The 22,363-nt window shown below is 38.3% G+C and overlaps 1 protein-coding gene across 15 annotated transcripts in view; it reads left to right on the top strand.

Moving 5' to 3' along the window:
- ADAMTS6 (ADAM metallopeptidase with thrombospondin type 1 motif 6) overlaps positions 1-22,363 on the top strand; it is a 318,047-nt gene that overhangs the window by 195,617 nt on the left and 100,067 nt on the right. For 14 of the 15 annotated variants that reach the window (XR_016220205.1, XR_016220208.1, XR_016220206.1 and 11 more), the window contains 2 exons: positions 5,888-6,033; positions 8,085-8,148. Coding sequence is in view for 7 of the 15 variants with exons in the window: in XM_089312802.1 (XP_089168928.1) it covers positions 5,888-6,033; positions 8,085-8,148 (210 nt within the window). In the remaining 8 variants the exon portion in view is untranslated. Of the gene's footprint in view, positions 1-5,887; positions 6,047-8,084; positions 8,149-22,363 lie in introns of all 15 variants that reach the window. The other variant, XR_016220212.1, reaches the window with a different exon arrangement.

The raw sequence follows: 22,363 nt of genomic DNA, 5'->3' as shown, positions 1-22,363 counted from the left end.
GGTGCAGGGGCCCAAGCACTTGGGCCATCCTCTGCTGCTTTCGCAGGCCTTAACAGGGAGCTGGATTAGAGGAGCAGCTGAGACTAGAACTGGCACCCATATGGGATGCCAAGGCTGCAGGTGAAGGATTAACCTACTGAGCCATGGCACTGGCCCCAAAGAAGACTCACGTTTGTGATTTGTATATTTCAAGTTGCTTTACTTGGTGTAACCTAATTATTCTACTTGTGATTTAAACAGATTAAAATTGATATTTTTTGATTAATGCAATCATACAGAAAAATAGCTCAAATCACTTGATCCATGTGAATTCCTTTATGGACCTCTTAAAGTTCTTTTTATTAAGTGAAGTTTCTTCTCCTTTTTTTTAAAAAAAAAGATTTATTTTACTTATTTGAAGGGCAGAATTACAGAGGGAAAGGGAAAGATAAAGGGAGAGGGAAAGAGAGAAGAGAGCTTTTCCATCTAGTGATTCAACCTCAGTTGGCCCAACAGCCAGTCAGGAGGCTGGAACTTGAGTAGTAGGAGCCCAAACACTTGGTTCAGCTTCTGCTGCTTTCCTGGGTGCATTAGCAGGGAGCTAAATCTAGAATGGAAGAGTAGGGACTTGAGCTGACTCCCATGTGGGAATGCCAGCATTGTAGGCAGCTGCTTAACACACTGCACAATGCAGGACTCAATTTCTTTTCTTGAACTCATACATTAGGATTTTCCCTACCAAAGGAGAGAAGTAGCAAGAATTCCCAAGAGATCCTTTCCTATAAATACAAACTGGAAAAACAAAACATAAAAGAATACTTCCACCACATATCAAAATCAAATAAGTTGTTTGATAAGAGTTTTAACTTCTTGGAGGCATGTCTCCATTGAACTAACTTTTAAAGCTGTCCTAATCTGAAAAGCTAAAATGAGTCCCCATTTTGTAGTTAGGGAGAAAAAAGAAAGCAAATGACATGCTTTGAACTGAAGATACTGCTACAATAACTGAAGTTTGTAACAAAGTTTGCTATACAGATTGAGGTTAACTTGTAAGTTAGTCAACTAAGATCTTAACTAGTTATTAAACTAGAAACTAGTCTTTTTTTACTACTGCATGACTGATCCATATTATTATGAATTTTAAGCCATTTAACTTTTTATACAGTTGTCTATTAAAAAAAGATTTATTTATTTATTTCAAAGGCAGAGTAATAGCAAGAGAGGAAGTGACAGAGAGAGAAAGTGAGAGAAAGAGGTCTTCCATCCACTGGTTCACTCCCCAGATGCCTGCAACAGCCAAGGTTGAGCCAGGCTGAAACAAGGAGCCTAGGGCTCAATCCAAGCCTCCCAAATGGGTGGCAGGAACCCAAATACTTGGACCATCCTCTGCTGTCTTCCTGGCACAATGGCAAGAAGCTGGATGGAAGCAGAGGTGGTACTCAATCCAAGTCACTCCGATATAGGATATGGCTGTCCCAAGAAGCACCTTAACCCTCGGAGCCCACCTCTATGATGATCTGTGAGATTATATGTCCATGGGAAGAGATATAACCAAAGCATGAATTTATGCAGTAAAAGGTCTTCTAATAAACTAATTATGAAATTCTACTATGTTAGTGAAAGCTAAGCAGCATTTTACAAACTGAATATTATATTTATCTTTTACTTTTTGTTTGAAAAGGAAAGCAATAGGATCTATGTAAGTTCTCTCACTGAGCTGTATTTGGTTAACATTCTAGAAACATGGTCACCAATATTACTAAATACTTTAGAACCTATATCTCTCAGTATGCTGTGGCCCTCTCAATCCCTTTCTCTTATGAACAATGAAAAAAGGAAATTTTTTCTCTGCCAAGTCATGTACTGAAAGCAGTCTGAAATACTATGTGAATACACAGCTCTTTGTTTTTAATCTTCAGTGTTATTTTATATAGTATTTTCTAAAAAATTCAGTATAGTATTCTTTAATGTCTTCAAATTTCTTTTTTCTTTTCTTTTTTTTTTTTTTTTTTGACAGGCAGAGTGGACAGTGAGAGAGACAGAGAGAAAGGTCTTCCTTTGCCGTTGGTTCACCCTCCAATGGCCGCCGCGGCCAGCGTGCTGTGGCCGGCGCACCGCGCTGATCCGATGGCAGGAGCCAGGTACTGATCCTGGTCTCCCATGGGGTGCAGGGCCCAAGTACTTGGGCCATCCTCCACTGCCCTCCCGGGCCACAGCGGAGAGCTGGCCTGGAAGAGGGACAACCGGGACAGAATCTGGTGCCCCGACCGGGACTAGAACCTGGTGTGCCGGCGCCGCAAGGCAGAGGATTAGCCTAGTGAGCCGCGGCGCCGGCCATGTCTTCAAATTTCTAACTCTGCACCTTCAATTGATTTCTTTCTTGTTGACTTTGTGTATTTTTAGACAGATAATCCCTTTTCTGCCACTAAGTGACCTTGGGCAAATCAACTCCTTCAGGTTCTGTTTTCCTCATCTGAAAAAATTAAGTGCTTAGACCACATGAATCCTGAAGTTTCTTTAAGCCCTAGATGCAACTCTGTGATTATATGAACTAAATGTAAAACTAGGCTTGGATGTTATGAAAAATTAATAATGCTAAATCTATATCTTGAAAAAATAAATTTGAAGACTTGAATTTTTTTTTTTGACAGGTAGAGTTACAGACAATGAGAGAGACAGAGAGAAAGGTCTTCTTTCCATTAGTTCACTCCCCAAATGGCTGTTATAGCCGGCGCTGCGCCCATCCGAAGCCAGGAGCCAGGTGCTTCTTCCTGGTCTCCCATGCAGGTGCAGGAGCCCAAGCACTTGGGCCATCCTCCACTGCCCTCCCGGGCCACAGCAGAGAGCTGGAGTGGAAGAGGAGCAACCGGGACTAGAACCTGGCACCCATATGACTCAGTTATTTCCAAAGAAAAAATGATACAGATATAAATATTCTTATACACAGCCACTTCTTGTAACTGAAACACAAAACAAGATTATTTGGCCTGATGTTGTAATTTTTTAGGTGAAAATCTAGCATAATTAAAAACGGATTGTCTCTAGAACCAATGAAACAAGTCATAAAGTGGCAGCTGGAAGATTTTCTTCATATTTATGTTAGCAGCCCAGATACCAGTGTTTAATATACTATTGGCTTTACCAATTGCCTTTTCAATATTTTGGACAGATGACTGTTTTTCTCATGGTACTTTTCACCATCCATAACTTATAATCTTACAGCATTGTACTTTAATGTGTATCATGTTTAGGATCAGAATGTTCTTCCTTATAGCCAACCAGATTTGGACTTTCTTTTGACTAATTTCTTACAGACAATTGGTAATTGCTCAGCATCTCCCTAAAATGTCCTTTATGATTTCACAAATACTTAAACATTTACTGAGTGCCAATTTGTGTACCAGTTACCAAGGAAACAAATATGAATTTACTGTGTTTACTCACCAATATCTCCAGTTCCTTCCTGTAGTAAGCAAAACAAGATACAGGATTCTACAAAAAAAAAACTCTAAAAAACAAAACAACAAAAAACTGTGTGTTCACTCAATAAATTTTGTGCATGCCAAGTGCTATTCTAGGCATTCATTATTTCCAATACAACATTCTGTGATGATGGAAATGTTCCACATCTACTCTGTCCAACATTGTAGCCACTAGTCACATGTGGCTGTGTAACCTTTGAAATATGGCTAGTGGGTCTGAGAAACTGAAAATTTCCTTTTAATTTAAATTTTAATAGCCACATGTGGCTCTCTAGTCTTTTATATACTGAGGAGGGGAGGCAAACAAGTACTCTGAATCATTTTTTTTTTTTTAAAGATTTATTTATTTTGTTTGAAAGAGAGTTACAGAGGCTGAGGCAGAGAGAGAGGTCTTCTATCGCTGGCCCACTCCCCAGATGGCCAGAATGGCCAGAGCTATTCTGATCTGAAGCCAGAAGCCAGGAGCTTCCTCTGGGTCTCCCACGCAGGAGCAGGGGCTCAAGGACTTGGGCTATAGTCCACTGCTTTCCCAGGCCATAGCAGAAATCAGGATTGGAAGTGGAGCAGCCAGGACTTCAACCAGCGTCCATATGAGATGCAGGCGCTGCAGGAGACAACTTTACCTGCTACACCACAGCACTGGCCCCTCTGAATCAGTTTTAAGTGGTCAGAGGAACCAAACCAGGAAGATTTCATCCTTATTACATGTTACAATGGAGGAATAGAGCTGTAAAAGGCTGATGAAACAGAGCTTCAGAGTAAGAGTGTGTGGTCAAGGGAAGACCTGTTTGTTGAAATGACACTTTGCCTGAAACTGAGTGGTAAGAGGACAGTAACATGAGGAATTGCGAGTAGTGCATTACAAGTAGGACCAGCAAATACAAATGCAAATCCTCTAAAGAACAAGATTAGTGTAGGAGGGAACCTCTGAAAAGCTCATAGAAAATTTTTATTATGAAAAAACTGAGCATGGATTTCAGACATCTTTGGCACCAAATAAACTTACCTTTTAATTCCTTGTTTTTACAAACTTTTTGAGCTATACTGGTATTAGAGAAAAGAAAGCAACTATTTGGAGCAGTCTGTGCAAGGGAGAGAATGATTGAAAAGGAAGCAGAGCTAAACCACTAACTCCACTGTTGAGCAGAATTGAGAGGAGTAGAAACCCACCAAGGTCTTTTAGCCAAAAAGTGACTTGATGTCATATCATGTTTTTCAAAGATCTCTCTGAATGTTCTCTGGAAAATAAATTCTAGTAGAAAAGGGTAAAGGCAGAGTGATCAGGTAAGAAGCCACTCCATTTGCCAGTTTGGTTCAGGGTGGTAGAGAGAAGAAGGTAAATGTTAAAGAATAACTGATGCATCGTGTAGGTAAAATCAATGAAGTCTGGTGATAGAAGTAGTTTACTAAGCTAATTAGTTTCTGAGCAGCACCTGTCATATTCCTCTACATTTTAAGATAAGGTTAAATTTTTATTTAGCAATCTTAACATTGCTGACACTTATTCAACTCTTAATAAGCATGTTCCCCATTGCTATTCATATAAGGAGATGACTTTCATAGTATCAGTATGCTTTTGTCAGAGTTTGATAATTCAGAAAAATGTGCTAATAAAAGCCTATAAATAGTTGGTTAAAGTTAAGTGTTTCATTTTGTCATATTCTACAAATAAGATTTATCATGCTAGAGTTATGAACTGATTATGCGATGTCTGTGTCTTGATAATTTATTCCTGGCTTTCTGTGTAGGTGCAGTATGTGTGGTTTATTACAGAGAGTTAAGGCGAGCAGAATTCCAGTACACATGTTCATGTAGGGACCATACACATGGCTAGTCAGTGTATATAAGGGTTTTTTGTACTCATTCCCTAGTGTCTTGGCATTATTTTTATTATGTCTGCAGTGCTCGTGTAGATGAAATGCCACAACACATTCTTTTACTATTGTAGCTTCAACTAGTCTTTTTTATTTTTTTTTTAAGAAAGAGCAATTACCATCATAAAAATTCCTTACTGGGGAACTTTCCATATTGCGTTATCATTTCTTGAATCTAATAATAGTGGAATATAAAAATCTTTTTTTTTACAAAATACTAAAATATCTAAAAAGATTTGGAGGTCTATAGCTAGCTTCATAATGAGAAACACTAAAAGTCTGGAGGAGAAGAAACAAGGAAAAAGAAGCAAAGTCGGTGATTTTAGACCTCCTGGTACAAGGTAGAGATCTATAAATCACCATCTAGCTAAAAATAATTTGCAATCCACATGCACCTTCACCAATGTCTATGCACAATTAAAGAACTATCTGTGTTATCTATTGTGAGAATGCTAATGCCTATAATTGGCCATTACTTGACCTTTATGTATTTCTACTCTGATAGCTCTATCTGCTAAAAGCTAATTCTGTGTTTTCTGTGAAATCTTGCAGTGGTGTTATCAGGGAGATTGTGTTCCTTTTGGCACTTGGCCCCAGAGCGTAGATGGGGGCTGGGGTCCCTGGTCACTATGGGGAGAGTGCAGCAGGACCTGCGGGGGAGGCGTCTCCTCATCCCTAAGACACTGTGACAGTCCAGCGTAAGTAGCTAAAGTAAGCCGGAGCCAACAAAAAGACACAGTTGGAAATGATTCAAAGCTGTGGTTTCACATGTTATCTGTAAAAACGTTTCTCTAGTGAGCCAAATGCTTGTCTTCAGAACAAGCAAAAGGCACAGGAAAGTGGAGGAACTTTGTTAGACGATTTCTTTTTCTTCCTTTCCCCTTAACGTGTAACTAAAAATAAAATATGAAAAATAGAAAAGCATTGTTTCTGTCCCAGATAAGCCATACTTTTAATCTAGTATTAATCAGATATATATCCTCCTCCAAAAACTACTGAATTATGGATGAATCCAGGTCTGGTTTTAGCTACATTACCATTATTCCCAGGAAACCTAAGGTCTTTTCACATGTCACATAAAATTATTACTGCTACATTAGTATTAAAAGGACCAATGAGAGCACTTCAAGGGTTGAAACGCCTTGATTCGCATCACAAATCACAATGAAAAGAATATTGCCCATGTGTTAAAATAGTTTCCATTCACATGCCCCCATTAATCATCTTCCTTAGCTGCCGCCACTTTTCTCCCAATGACTGTTTTATACAGGTCAGACTGCTCCTCTCCCACCACTTTCCTCCAGCCAGCGTTCTCCTGGCGGAAGGCCAGGCCCATCAGTATTCTTTTCTAGCTCTATCGCTTCTCCTTCTCACCAGTGCCCATTGCAGGTGGACTGTTGCTCTAGTTATATTTTACTGTCTTCCCTCAGACTAAACTCCTTCTCAGCTGCTACATGTTAAGTGCCCATTTTTGTCTAGAACCCCATTTGAGAGCATTCTTTCCCAGCTAGTATTTTGGTGAAGAATGATGTGATAACACCTCTACTCCACCCTCCACCCACCTGCCAGGTTAAAAGATGGACTATTTTATTTTTCTCTCATTTTAACTCACGATTCCATTCTTTGGTTCCTCTCTCAAAATGTGCCTTTTTTTCTCTTTCACTCTTTTTTTAATTTAACAGTTTTTCCTTTATATTCTGTGTTTCCATTCTCTCACTTTCTATCAGTTATTACCCTTCTACAAAATAACACATGCTGTTACCTGTTCATAAATCATCATCCTGTCACCATCCCTACTACCCATTTCTCTCAAGCTGAGTCACTTTTCTCTCTTCCTTACTTAGACCCACTGGCATTCAAAATATCTTCAAAATGTAGTTTACTTATCCCTTTGGTAGCAATGAGCCAAAATTATAATTTGGGCTTGATCACTTTTAAACAAGTACAGAATACTTAACCTGAATTCAATTACAGGCTACTGTAAATTAAAAACCAAAAGTATAAAACCTTATGATAAACAATGTACCCAGATATTTAAAGAAATGACCTGGACCTCTTTTAAAAATGGAAATAAGTTTTCTTTTCACATTTAATACTAGCATGCCCAAATAATAGCAGATGGTTTTCCCTATGAAACATTATAAAGATTAAGCTGTGTAAATCAAATATTTGATATCTTCCTCTTTCATTTAATTTGAGTAACATGAAAATTTATATAATGCAAAGCCATCTGATTTTTGGATTTAACGTCATGTAATATTTGAAATAAGAAGGAAATTCACTTCTGCGTTACTTATCTGAACTGAAGCTTATTTCCAGAGATATTTAGTGTCCTCTCTTTGCTTCTTGTCTTCAGAAAACAAAAATTCCATTCCTACTGGGTAGACAGCATCAGACTATGGGTTTTATTGAAAAATTTTAAGTGGTTTTTCATTATAAATAAATGATTCTAAAACTGATGACAGTACTACCATGATAGTGAGAAAAATATTGATTTAATTACATTTTCTTAAGAGTAAAACATGACAATGAAGAGTCTTGTACATTACTCATAGTATATTGCCTTAACTTTTTTGTCAACTCTGTAATCATTGCTAATAATCACAGCATGATTATTTTAATAATTATTAAAATGTCAAATATAATATTTTTCTTAAAGTAAACTTTAATGTGTTTCCATCAAACAATATATGTACTCTTTGAATGGAAGATATATTATATTCACATGTTAAACAAAATGTTTTTTCAGACCTTCAGGAGGTGGAAAATATTGCCTTGGGGAAAGGAAACGATATCGCTCCTGTAACACAGATGTAAGTAAAATCAAACTGCTATGAAAAATTAACTTACTTTTTCCCTAGAGCAGGGAAATTTTTAAAATTATAAACTGTTCGATCAGAACTCTATGTGTCTCTGGGTCACATAAATTTTCTAAATTGCTAATAATGAATGGAGTTGATCACAACCTAATCAGTTCCATAAAGGGTCAAGAGACAGTTCCAGCACTAGGCGCAAGTACATTCTTTCCCAGCAGCCATCAAGGGAGACACACGCATCCTGTATTGCCTTACCCCACAAAACTTACAACTTCACAACCCCTATCTTCATTGAGTCTGCCAGGACTAACCTTATTTTATCCTTTATCCTACTTTATGTTTGCCATTGCAAGAAGCTCCAGACACCCACATTATCCCTCATCTTTTTTCCACCCATTGAAATAAAATTGTGTGTATCTGCCCTTCTGATTGCTATCAACTTCTGATTGCCCAACTTCTGAAGGTCTTTTACTGTGTACTCTGAGGAAACCGCAATCCATTATCAGCAGAATTCCTTATTCCCTCTGACTTTTTGGATTTTTCTTCCCTTTACCTTCTTGCTTTCATGGACACTGACTCTCCTCATAAGATACTTCTCTCTCTCTCTCTCTCTCTCTCTCTAGTTCCAAACGGGGGACCAGGAGAAGGATTGACTATCCTGATGTATGTTGTTATTCCTTCCGTATCATTCTACATTACTCCCATTTGAAAACCATGGTTTTAAATTTTATGTCATCAAAGAGTTAACCCACTATCTCTCACTCCTGTGCTCTCCAACCGTTCTCCTACCTAATTCTTGATGACTTAATAAATATTCTTATTATTATTCCAATATCTTCTGGAATTTTACATAAGCATACAAACATGCTCCTATCTGAAAATAAACTAATAAAAACACTCTGCGAGTTATTTCCTTTTTTAAAAAAAAAAGATTTATTTATTTGAAAGGCAAAGTTGCAGAGATAGAGGGAGAGACAGAGGAGAGCGAGAGCTTCCATTTGCTGGTTCACCCCCCAGATGCCTGCAGTTTGGGAGCTGGAGTGATCCAAAGCCAGGAGCCAGGAGCTTTTTCCAGGTCTCCCACATGGATGCAGAGGACCAAACACTTGGGCCATTTTCCGTTAGTTTCCCAGGCCATTAGCAGGGAGCTGGATTGGAATTTGAGCAGCTGGGACTCAAGCCAGCACCCACACAGGATGCTGGCATCGCAGGAGGCAGCTTTACCTGCTATGCCAATATGCAGGCCTCTTTGCTAGATATTTTCTTTGCTCCTTTGAAACAAAATTCCTCAGAAAACTGGCTTATACTTACAGAAACCAATTCATGTCTTCTAGTTTTTTCCTTTCTTCTTTTTTTTCCTAATTTTGCTCCTGTCTGGTTTTTGCATCGTTATTTTATTGAAATGCCCTTGTCAAGTTGTAGATGACTTCTGTGTTGCTAAATCCAGTAGTCAATTCTGAGTTTCCATTTTACGTGGCTTTCACCAGGCTTCCAGGACACAACTTTTTGGTTGCTTGTTTACATCACTTCTCAATCTTCATTCTCCTTTGCTGTTTGCTTCTCTTTTCTCTGATCTCCCAATGTTAGAGAATCCAGGGCTTAGTCCTTGGCTTTTTCCCCTGCTGTTCTAACAATAACTCATTTCTTTGATGATCCAATACAGCTCTGTTGCTTATGATACCATTTATATTCCATTTGATCCTCAAATTTATATATTTAGCTCAGACTTCTTCCATAGATTGCAGGCCCATATCTTTCTAGATTAGACTTCTAATAGACATCTAATATTTATCTCCAAAACATTGCCACAAACTTGTTCCCAACAGTTTTCTCCCATGTCAACTTCTAGAATTTTATTTTGACTTATAAGAGGATGATCTCTCAGGAAATCCTTTTGGTTTTGCATACAAAATATGTTGTAGATATGACCACTTCTCACTACCTCCACTGCTACTACTCTGGTATAAGGTACCACCGTCTTTCACTGGATTACTTTAATAGTCTCTTCTGAGGATTTCCTGTTACTATTCCTGTCCTTTACAGCCTCAATATAAGAGGCAGAGTGAATCAGATTTTATTTTACTCAAAACCCTTCAATGGCAACTCACTTTACTTAAATGTAAATACTTACAAAGCTTTGCAAATTCTACACAGTCTGGCCTTCATTGCTTTTATGAACTCATCTCTTACACGATTAACACATGATAGTAAACAAATCAAGAAGAATTTAAGGATATTGGTGAGAATGATTAAAGTGCTGAGTAATGGGCTATACCATTTGAGAGTTACTGGGAAAAACTAATGTCTATAGAGTACTAACAAGGAGAGAATTAAGGAGCATAAAAATCAACGAACCCATGTAGTAGGAAAAAACAGATCGAGAGAAATAGAAGATGAGAAGATCTGAAAATGAAACATATTTGAATTTGAGATACGACAGTGAGAATATTCTCAGTGATGGTACATCTGTAGTGTGGCCATGGGATTACAGGCCTAACTCTAAGGGGAGATGAAGGAATTCAAAGGATTTTGAAGTTAATGAGTTTAGGGAGTCTTCTATTTAGATGCAGAAGTCACTCAGGATTGTATTAGAATCTAAGAGTGTGAGTGAGACTGTGAACCAGGTACCAAACTCCTTAATAAATGAAGGAAAATGACTCTCATTTGCTAGGCCAGGTAGTAATTTGTATAATAGCTTGAGTCTTAGAGGAATACGTGTTTTATACAATCATAAAAGAAGTGAATACATGCTATATCATCAGACTGTTAGGAGAGAGAAACTCAGACCCACCTCTCAATTCCCAACTATTTCCTTCATTGTACAACTGTGTGAGTAGGTACACATTTAAGCTCTAACAGCATATAGACTATCTAATGTAAATAATGTATGATAAGTAGTGGAAAAAGAAAAATAAAAGTGGCAGATTTTAGACTTCCTCCTTTACCTTTAGATTTTAGATTTTAGATTTTTTAGACTTTAGATTTCCTCCTTTACCTTTTATTTGCCAGAAGATCACATGCCCACCTAAGTTGTTGGCATAATTAATTTAGACTGATCCTGATTTGTCCCTGGAATGGATTCCTAAGGGAGATTCTTAATTAAAAAAAAAAAAAAATCTGAGTTCTATTAGCAAGAAAGCAGGCAGTGATAGATATTGGGTAAAGCATAGGTGACTGCCTCAGAGCTCTTTTAATTTCCCTCTTTACCAATAGAATTAACAGTAAAAGTAACTGCTGATAATATTTATTGAACACTTACCTTTTATAAGACATATTATTATAATCATATTCTCTTCCTGTCCTGAGAGAAGTCTTCCTCCTTCTCCTTTGTAGAGTATTGGTATGTGTATGGAATCTCCTTTTCTCTAGCATAAAAGAATATTGGCCACAAATAGGCATTTCTGTTTTTTCATTCTGTTGACTTAAAACTATCATGTGGAATGATCTAAGAGGTTAAAAAATAATATATGTATCATAACTACTTTTAAGTACTGGTAACTAAAGGTTGGCAATGTACATACTTTCCTAGAAAATTTTATTTTTTTAAAGAGTAAAAATATGACTATATTGAGATTCTGAACCATATTTCATATTGAAGTCTAAGGGTAATCATATTCAATGTACAAGGAAGGCAGAGACACATAATAGGGACTTCTGTGACAGAGCATGAGGTCAAAATGAGCAAAAAGGAGAATGTGAGCTGAATGTCATAATGTACAGTACAATTAGCTATTATGAAAAGTACTGGTACTTAGTTGCTTTCCAAAATCAAAATAATATTTGTTTTCCCCTATTCCATATTATTTGTGACTTACGTGTCTGCTTAATAATATGACCATGATAGAACTTCTGTTACCTAAGCTATACTTTGACTGGGATAGACAGTCATATTACTCCTGCATCTGAACTGCTCTCATCTCTCTCCTTTATGTGTCAAAGCTATAAAATATGTACAGAGCAAAACGATCTTCCAAGTCATCATAGTGTGTTCTAAAATATAAGTTTAGATTGTATAGTACTTGTATGTGTTCTTAGTCAACTTTCCTAAAGGGGCATGCTATTCAGCAATTTTTTTTCAATGCATGGTTAAAGTAATTAAGTTATTATCGCCTAGGCTTTGATAAACAGAGAAATTATAGCCTCTATTTGGAAGTAAGATTATAGTGAAAAAAACATGCATTTGGAAGTCAAATTGACTTGAGTCTGAATCCTAACTATGCTACTTATTACCATGGCAGGTACCTGTCATGGAATGGATGAGTCCAGCTTCTTGTCTCTGAACTGGAGGATGGGATGTAGATAAAGTTAGCAGAGGAATAAGATTCATTAGTAAAGCTAGAACACACACTGAAGCGGAGGCTGGGCATGTTTGAGAGTGAGCTGTGCCTCGTGAGGTTAGGGATCATCTGTTTTTGTGATCTGGAGGCTAAATAGGGTGTGGTGCTTTGGGTGGAGTTTGCAATGAGAAGGTGGAGATTTCCAGGAATTTGGTAATGTTCATTTTTTGATCTTTTTAGGAAGTCTCAGAAGTGTCATGGCATCAAGTACCTGATATGAGTAGAGGTGTCAGCCATGATAATTTTATTATAATAGGCTGTAGGCAGATATCATGGGAATGAGGTCTGCAGCCATGTTGGATATTTTCGGCCAGTGACAGTTCTGGGCAGCAGCTTTGCCACAATAGTGATCGCTGGTTGCCAGCCATCGGAGGCAACCTTGGTATGGGATGTGGTGACATTTTTCCTCCAGCTCTTTTTCTCATCTCTCTTTACATGTACCATAACTTCAGTTGACTCCTACATAGAGCATAATTGTATCAGATTTGCAGTTATTAGAGAATGAAAAGAAGGAACACGAGTAAAACATCTAGTGCTATTCTTAGTCCTTAATGTGCACTCAATACAGAATGATTATTTTTATCTAATAGTTTGCATGTTTTAATGTACTCATTAAATAACCTCATTAAACCTTTAAGTAATTTTTTTGAAGAGAAAGATAAACTTTTTTTTTTTTTTTTTTTTTTTTGGCAGGCAGAGTGGATAGTGAGAGAGAGACAAAGAGAAAGGTCTTCCTTTTGCCGTTGGTTCACCCTCCAATGGCCGCCATGGCTGGTGTGATGCGGCCGGCGCACCACGCTGATCCGAAGCCAGGAGCCAGGTGCTTCTCCTGGTCTCCCATGGGGTGCAGGGCCCAAGTACTTGGGCCATCCTCCACTGCACTCCCGGGCCACAGCCGAGAGCTGGCCTGGAAGAGGGGAAACCGGGACAGAATGCAGCGCCCCGACCGGGACTAGAACCCTGTGTGCCGGCGCCACTAGGTGGAGGATTAGCCTATTGAGCCGTGGCGCTGGCCAAAAGATAAACTTTTTAAGAATATTTTTTAAATGAGGAAAGGCTCAGCATCAGGCTAGTACCATGGAAGGGATTCAGTGAGGCATGGGATTTTTGATTACAGATACAGTATTCTTGTAACAGATAGAGCCCTTGGGAGGTAGATATGGCAAAGCCAGTTTCTCTGAGAGTTTGATCGTCTTCGACATTGTCCTATGTCCAGGCTAAGCTTGCCCTGAAGCAGCATTAGATAGCTAAGAGCATTCTGAAACTGTAGGTCTTACCCCTAGGGAGAGGAGCCACATAAGTGATGAACAGGTACAGAGTTGTTCATTAACTAAGAGTGTCACAGCCTTGTTCCAAAGTATTATTAGAAAACAAATGTGTGTCAACCACTTTTGTTCTTATAAATAAATATATTTAGAAACATAAATACAATACATGCATATGTATTACAGGAAAGAACACAAACAGTAATCTTCCTTAGGTTACTATGAATTTCATAGTATATATTGTTTTGAGAAATAAGGAGTGGCTTTTAAGTACATAATAGAGTTTGTTTATATTATTTTAAAAAACATTTCTTAAAAAATTACAGAGTCAAAGTTTATTTCTTAGCATATTTATAGGCTTAGAAGAAAGGGTTAGGCCATAGATAAATAGGATTTTAAATTCAGGGTAGAAGAGGTTGGTTAGCCCATCAGTTAAGATACCTGCATTCATACCTGCCTGGGTTCTATTTGTGCCTCTGACTGCTGATTCCTCGTTCCTACCAATTCAGACCCCGTGTTATTGGAATATGTTTCCTGGTTTTTTATTCCAGTTTCTTGCCCCTGCATGAGATAAGAATTCAAAGCAGGGGCATGAGTAAGGTGCATAAATGAGATTTATTTAAAGTAAGAGAGTGACTATAAATTCACATGTGAGTGTAGATAATCCCATGGGGAGAGAAACCTGACATGAGAGGGCCAGAGAGATGCCCGCTAGAAGACAACACAGGAGAAGGGGAGTGAAGGGCCAACAGCAAGGTCAAGAAGCCGAAAAAGGGCCGCTCCCAGCAGCAAAAGTTCTTTTTATGAGATGGTATTCATTTTAATATATAGAGTGGAATTTGGGCAGGAGTTAGTGTGTATGAAGTTTTCTGGTATCTCCATGTGGATAACTTCCATGTGTTCATTATGGTGTCTCCTCTTGCCCAGTTAAATCATGGGAAATTGGGTGTACTGGATTGTCATACAAAGTGAAGTCACAGTGCAGGGCTGTGAGACAGAGTCGTGGGGAGATACCTGGCTCATTTATTCTTGTCTGACTTCCTACTTGGTTTCCCCTTGTCACCTGGGAGGCAGAAATGCTGGCTCAAGTAACTGAGTTCGTGTCTCACACATGGGAGACCTGGATTAAATTTCAGGCTCCTGGTTCTGGCCCTGGTCCCTCTCTAGCCCTTGCAGGCATTTGAGTAGTGAACCAAAAGAGCATTCTCTCTTTCTCTCTCCTTCCATTGTCAAACAAATACATTTTTAAAAAATTTTATGTTTTTTTTTCTTTTTATTTGAAAGAAAGACATGGAAAGAAATCTTCCATACACAGGCTCACTCCCCAAATGTCCTTAACAGCCAGTATTGGACCAGGCCAAAGCAAGGATCCTAGAATTCAATCTGGGTCTCTCATATGGGAGGAAGGGATCTAACTACTTGAGCCATCATCTGCTGATTCCTAAAGTGTGCATTAGCAGGAAGCTGTATCAGAAGTACAGTAGCCAGAACTGGAACTAGGCTCTCTGATATGGGATGTTGGCATCCAAAGTAGTGATTTAACTACTGTGCCATGTGCCTGCCCTTAAATATTTTTTTAATTCAGGTTATGAAAGACATATACAAATAACTTTAATTTTAAGAATATGCATAAAAGATTATGGTATCAAACCTGACAGCCAGAATCAATTTTGTATGGACAGTCTGAATTACTAGTCCTTTGTTTTATTTTACTTTAAAAATAAATATGTACTTAAACTGCCAAAGAAGTTGAACCAAAACTGAGATTGAGATGATTCACTACATGTTTGGACCACTAAATTTAGCTTTAGAAATGTCTTCTTATCAATTACTTTAATTAGATAGCCATATAATATCTGAAAACTTGGGAGTCAGGCATTTTATTTGCACCTTGTAAAAAAGGAATGCATAAGCAAGGCCTCTGTTAGCCCATGTGTTATCTTTGTATAACTTACAGAAAGATGTCCAGCTGAGTAAACAAATAAAAATGTGTCCTTCATAGTTCCTTGTCAACAACATGGCTTGCTAAGCAGGAAGGGTTTGGATTTCAAACTTCCTCATTTAACAAGATATAACTTGCTAAGAATAGATTGCTTTCCTGGAGAGGAAGAAAATTAAATCTTGGGCGTGTTGAAGGCTGATCTAATGTAACAGGGGTGAAGCAGAAGTGCATTTGGTGTGAAAGCAGAAAGGAAGAAGCAGAAGGTGGGGAGGAAGTAGAAGAACAGAATGCCAATTTTACTCATTTTGTGATTTTCTTTGAGATCAGAGAAATCTTCCTAGCCTGCCCATTTCCTTTAGGAAGAGGAGAGGAAATACAAAGCAGAAAAATAGTTTTCACTCTCGGTCTACTTCTATTACTCATAAGACATAATGTAGTATTTTCAGAATTTTCCTCATTTGCAGGACATTTTAGGATGTATTTCTCTTGAAGATAAGGACAATTGGGATATGTTTGTAAATGAAAGAAAGAAAGGACTTGCCAAGGATTTGGGACTTGCCAAGGTCACCCTACTTTTGGGAAAAAATCAGGATTAGAACCCTACTAACAGAATTGCTACTGGAAAGTTTGTCAGCAGAAACTAAGATTTCTTTCTATAGCAACTTTTAAATGCCCCTGTGAATTACTCTGTTTACAACGTATTTAATAATAAAAAGTTAAATTTAGTCTAAAGGAGATGCTTACTGGAAGCACCAGATAGCTTATAAAATGTGTTGACCTACATAGATCTCTGAAAAAAAAAGTGGTGATAAAAATACTATTTTTTTTATATCTTTGAAGTACTAAGAAGATCAAAAGATGCTGAGACCTGCAGCTTTGCTCACTGGATTTATGTGGGTCCCTTCTGGTCAGTTTTTAAAAGGAGAGGATGCTTGATTGGTGTTTGCATTAGGCAACTGAAAATCTGTCAAGCTTTACATAAAAAAATCTTGCTTATGCCAACTGTTTTCTGTTAGAGTTTCTGCATGGTGTCAGCATTCGTTATCCTTAGTTAATATAAAAAGCATTAGTCCTGGCCGGCGCTGTGGCTCACTAGGCTAATCCTCTGCCTTGCGGCGCCAGCACACCGGGTTCTAGTCCCGGTCAGGGCGCTGGATTCTGTCCCGGTTTCCCCTCTTCCAGGCCAGCTCTCTGCTGTGGCCAGGGAGTGCAGTGGAGGATGGCCCAAGTACTTGGGCCCTGCACCCCATGGGAGACCAGGAGAAGTACCTGGCTCCTGCGTTCGGATCAGCGCGGTGCGCCGGCCACAGCGCAGCAGCCATGGCGGCCATTGGAGGGTGAACCAACGGTAAAGGAAGGCCTTTCTCTCTGTCTCTCTCTCTCACTGTCCATTCTGCCTGTCAAAAAAAAAAAAAAAAAAAAAGGCATTAGTCCTTAAACTCTCCACTATTCCTAAACTAAAAAAACTTTTTTTAAAATAATTTTTCCTCAAGAAATCGTTATTTCCTTTGAACATTCCCATTCCTTTGAACCAATATATGTTATACAGCTCCTGCTGGGCCTATTTCTAAACAACACAAATTCAGAACTTTCACTAATGATAACATTGAAATCAGGAGAACAGATCACTGGCTGGTGTATTCTAGAAATAGCAAGACCTGAGATCAAGTCCCCAAGTCCGCTATGATCACCATTAGCTCTTCCATTCTCTACGCTATCTTTTGAGTACCTTATATACACTCCTGCCTCTGGGCCTTTGCGTGTGCTACTTCCTGGAACACTCTTTTCACAGATGTGTGCATAAGTAATTCCTTCAGTTTCTTCCAGCTCTGCTTGTATGCAACATCATCAGAATTTCTCTACTGTTTAAAACAACTCTTCTTCTATCTCACTGTCAATCTCTTTATCCTGCTTTATTTTTCATGTTTCTTATCTCCAAATAAAGTAAGCCCCATAAGAACAGAGACCTTGTCTGCTTTGTGTTTCCACTGTAACTTTAGAGCCTAAATCATATCTGGCACATGTTAAACATTTTATAAATACCTGCCTAATGAAAGAAAGATATCTAGGCCCAGTTCTTGGTGCCTTGTTTGAAGAGGACTAATGATCAGTTATTATGATGCACCCATAGGAATGTCATCAGGGTCTAGGTTCTTTTCGGTTTAGGATTAGATTTGTTCAATGTAGATTCCAAAGAAAGAAGAAAGACCATTGGGTTATAGGAAGGGAGGTGTTGGGTGAAGGTACGGAAGACCTAATAGTTGCAGCTGTCTGAAAAGTATTTGATCTATCTTTCTGTATATGTTTATACAGACCACTTTAAGAATAATTATACAGAAAATCTAAGCATCTTGTACAAATAGAGTCTATCACTTTTAACATCAGGTTTTAAAAGCATTACTCTGTATTGACTAAAAAGTTAATAATTTAGTTTTGTTCTTCTGCAAAATTTTGCCAGACAGCTATGTCTTATGTTAACATAATTTGCCATGGGTTAGCAAATTGTACTTCCCAGACCAAATCTGACCTGTCATTTCCTTTTATAAATATTTTGATTGGAACACAGCCATGGCTATTCATTTACATGTTTTCTATGGCTTTTTTCACCCTATAATGCACAGTTGAGTAGTTGCAACAGAGACTGCATGGCCCATGAAGCCTAAAATATTTACTATGTAGCTCTTTACAAAAAGATTCTCAACTTCTGCTCTAATGTAATAAACAGCAAGAAGTAATATATAGAGATATTTCTCTATTCAGTTTTTCAAGTACTTCTTATTTTTGTTAATAGATATATCAACAAAAATTCAACCATAATAATTTATTCCACTCTGTTTAAATAGAGCAGGGGATTGGTGACATAGATGGTGGAAGAAGGAATTAAACCCATTGATCAGCATCAGCAGGACACAGACAGGGATACTTTTGTCCAAGCCGTGACTGCAATTGAGGAATTGAACCACAGAGTAGGATGGCAGGGAGAATGGAACTGTTGCCCAAATTAGGAGCCACAAAAAATGTGTTCTGCTTTTGTTTGAGATGCGGCTTGAGACAGAAGAAATGAGAAAAATATCCTGGTTCTCAACTAGTTCCTTGCATTGCCTGAACCTATCCATATGTCAGCTGACACATAAGCCTGAGAAATGCAGCTTGCAGAGTTTGTTCTCTTAAAATACAGCAGAGCAGAGACGTGGAAAATGAGGGTAAGGACACCTAGGTCTGAGACCAGCACAGCTGCTAATAGTTTCTAAGTACTACCATATGCCAGGTCAGTGCTAAAGAGTTTGCATGAATCCTCACCTAGGACATAAATACTAGTATTATCCCCAACTTAAAGAAGAAACTTACCTGGAAAACTAAGTAAATTATTCAAAGCTATGAATTACATAAATGATGAAGTTAGAATTGAATCCAAAACTGTTTGACTCCAAAACTCTAGCTTTTAGCATTCTGATTTTACAAAATAAATAAAAGTAGTTTGGAGATGATATAAATATCTTTGCAGATGGCTATTGATTAAGTAAGAACCAAGAACCCAAATTATTCCTATAAGGTTTTTGAACTTCTTTTTTTCTTTTTTTTTCTTTTTCTTTTTTCAATTTGACAGATAGAGTTATAAACAGTGAGAGAGAGAGAGACAAAGAGAAAGGTCTTGCCTCTGGTGGTTCACTCCCTAAATGGCCACTACGGCCGGCGCTGTGCCAATCCAAAGCCAGGAGCCAGGTACTTCCTCCTGGTCTCCCACGCAGGTGCAGGAGCCCAAGCACTTGGGCCATCCTCCACTGCCCTCCCAGGCCACAGCAGAGAGCTGGACTGGAAGAGGAGCATCCGGGATTGGAACCCAGCACCCATATGGGATGCCGGCACCGCAGGGGAGTATTAACCAAGTGAGCCACGGCCCTGGCCCAAGGTTTTTGTACATCTTAACAGGGTTAAAAATTTGTGTTCATTGTAGCATTTAGAAAATGTCCAAAGGAGCTACTATTGAGATATGGAGGTGCTTTTGTACCTGAAATTACTTTTTTTTTTTTTTTTTTTTTTTTTGACAGATAGAGTTAGACAGTGAGAGACAGAGAGAAAGGTCTTCCTTCCATTGGTTCACTCCCCAAATGGCCGCTACAGCCAGAGTTATGCCAATCCGAAGCCAGGAGCCAGGTGCATCCTCCTGGTCTCCCATGCGGGTGCAGGGACCCAAGCACTTGGGCTGTCCTCCACTGCCTTCCCGGGCCACAGCAGAGAGCTGGACTAGAAGAGGAGCAACCAGGACTAGAACCAGTGCCCATATGGGATGCTGGCGCCGCAGGTGGAGGATTAACCAAGTGAGCCACGGCTCCAGCCCTGAAATTACTTTTTGATTCCAACTTATTTTATTTTGAAAGGTAGTTATAACTACCTTAAGACTGTTGAGAGGGATTAAATAGATATTACATCTAAACATCTCTTAATAATTTGCCAAAGAGTAGGAATCCTAGCTAGCTCTTGTTGTTATTACTATTTTTATTATGCAGACCCTAGAAATGGTTATCACAGGAAAAGAGTAAATCAGAAATTTTATACAGTGCTTTCAGATACTTTAATTAAACAATAATAGCCTGCTGTTGGGTCTTGTACTTTTCTACTGTTTAGAAGAATCACTAAAAGATACTTAAAAAATAGCATTTTGTTTTGTTTCCTTTTTTCTTTTTGAATTTATTTTTCACTTTTATTTATTTATGTGTTTGTATAAAGGGAACAGATTTCATGTATTTCATATATACAGTTTTAAGAAAATAATGAAGGGGCCAGCGCTGTGGCATAGTGGGTAAAGCTGCCGCCTGGAGTGCTGGCATCCCATATGGGCACAGGTTTCGAGTCCCAACTGCTCCACTTCTGATCCACCCCTCTGCTGTGGCCAGGGAAAGCAGTAGAGGATGCACCTGCATGGGACACTGGGAAGAAGCTCCTGGCTCCTGGCTTCGGATTGGCATTGCTCCAGCCGTTATGGCCATCTGGGCAGTGAACCAGCAGACGAAAGACCTCTCTCTTTCTCTGATTTTGCTTGTCTGTAAATCTGCCTTTCAAATAAATAAATAAATCTTTAAAAAATGATAATTTCCACCCTCTATGATGCCTTTGGTAAATACTAGTGCTTATATATATGAAGTCGCATTTGCTCTTATACTTCTAAATGGTTACTGTCTTTCATCTACGATGGTGTTTTCCAACCTTTCTCTCAACATACGGCCTTTTTCTTCCTGTCCTCATGGCTTCTCTTGGCTTCATTCTCACTAGTCCCCCACAATCTACCAAGTCCTTTTTCTTTCTTAACTTCTCAAATCTTTTTTTTTTTTTTAGATGTATTCATTTATTGAAAGAGTTACAGAGAGAGGAGAGACAGACAGAGATCTTCCATCACTGATTTACTTCCCAAATGGCCAGGAGCTTCTCAGGTCTCCCACGTGGTACAGGGGCCCCAGCACTTGAGCCATCTTCCGCCACTTTCCCAGGCCATAAGCGGGGAGATGGATCAGAAGCAGAGCAACTGGAACTCAAACCAGTGCCCATATGGGTGCTGACGCTGAAGACAGTGGCTTAACCCGCTGCGCCAGAGCAGGCCCCTGAAGTTTTGTAATACTTTAGTACAAGCTTTTCTTTCTCAACCATTATTTCCCTAACTAATCACGTGACGCTTTGATCCTTTATCTATAAATAGCGCTATAGTTAACCTATGACATGCTGTCAAATGCTGTTCATATTGCCTGAAATAGTTCTATAATTTTTCCATTTATATCTTGCTTCTCCAACTAGATTAAAAGCCATATTTGTGTTAACTTTTTTAAGAATATTCGAGTGTTACATGAAGGCTTGTAGCTAGAGTTCAAATTACTTGTATTTTTAAAAAATGATTATTTGTTTAAAAATGTAGTCATGATGCATGGCAAAGTCACTGAAGAATTTCTTTTGTAAGGTTCCCTGAAAATAGTTAGAAAAAGGAAAGCATTCCTTTAATCCAAAGCGTTCCAAAGATTCAAACATTAATAGGAGCATGAAAAAAAAGGTCTTGGAAGTATGTAACCTATGATAAATAGTTATTTTTCACTTTTCTTAAGGGCAAGTAAGAAAGGTACTTTGACAAGAAAAATCATTAGGCAATGGAAAATCATTATTTTAATGTGCTGAAAATATTTTAAAACTAAGGACTCATAACACAGTATGGACCTGCTGCTACTCTTTTCAGAATCTGAGACTTTGGACTTGGTATAAAAATTCAACCTATAGTATTTAGGAAGTAATGATGACCATGCAAATATTTACAAATTGTGGTCTACTCTTATTGCATGTGCTTCATAGAGATTATTTACCATGTACTGACCTTAGGAAATTGTACAAATATAGAGATCCAAGGAACAGTAGTAAAAAGGCATTCAAAATGATCTCAGAGAATGTCTCTGAAATCCTTCAGATTTATTTACAATTAAAAATTATATCTAATGACGTATTCTTGTTTTTCCATATTTAAGAGGAATGTTTTCTCGGCATTTCAAAATCAGCAATACTGGGTTTTAAATGCTACAGCTGCAGAACTCTAAAAGATAAATAAAATAAAATCACACTGCTTAAACACTATGAGAAGTTATAAATCTGTAGGAAATTAACAATTGCATTTAGGATGACCCTTTGCTATTTAG

The sequence above is a fragment of the Oryctolagus cuniculus genome, chromosome 14 (genome assembly GCF_051225735.1).
Source record: "Oryctolagus cuniculus isolate XC-2025 breed Fujian yellow rabbit chromosome 14, ASM5122573v1, whole genome shotgun sequence".
Classification (NCBI taxonomy): Eukaryota; Metazoa; Chordata; class Mammalia; order Lagomorpha; family Leporidae; genus Oryctolagus; species Oryctolagus cuniculus.
Note: the sequence above shows the minus strand (reverse complement) of the source record. Positions and strands in the feature narration are given on the sequence as shown.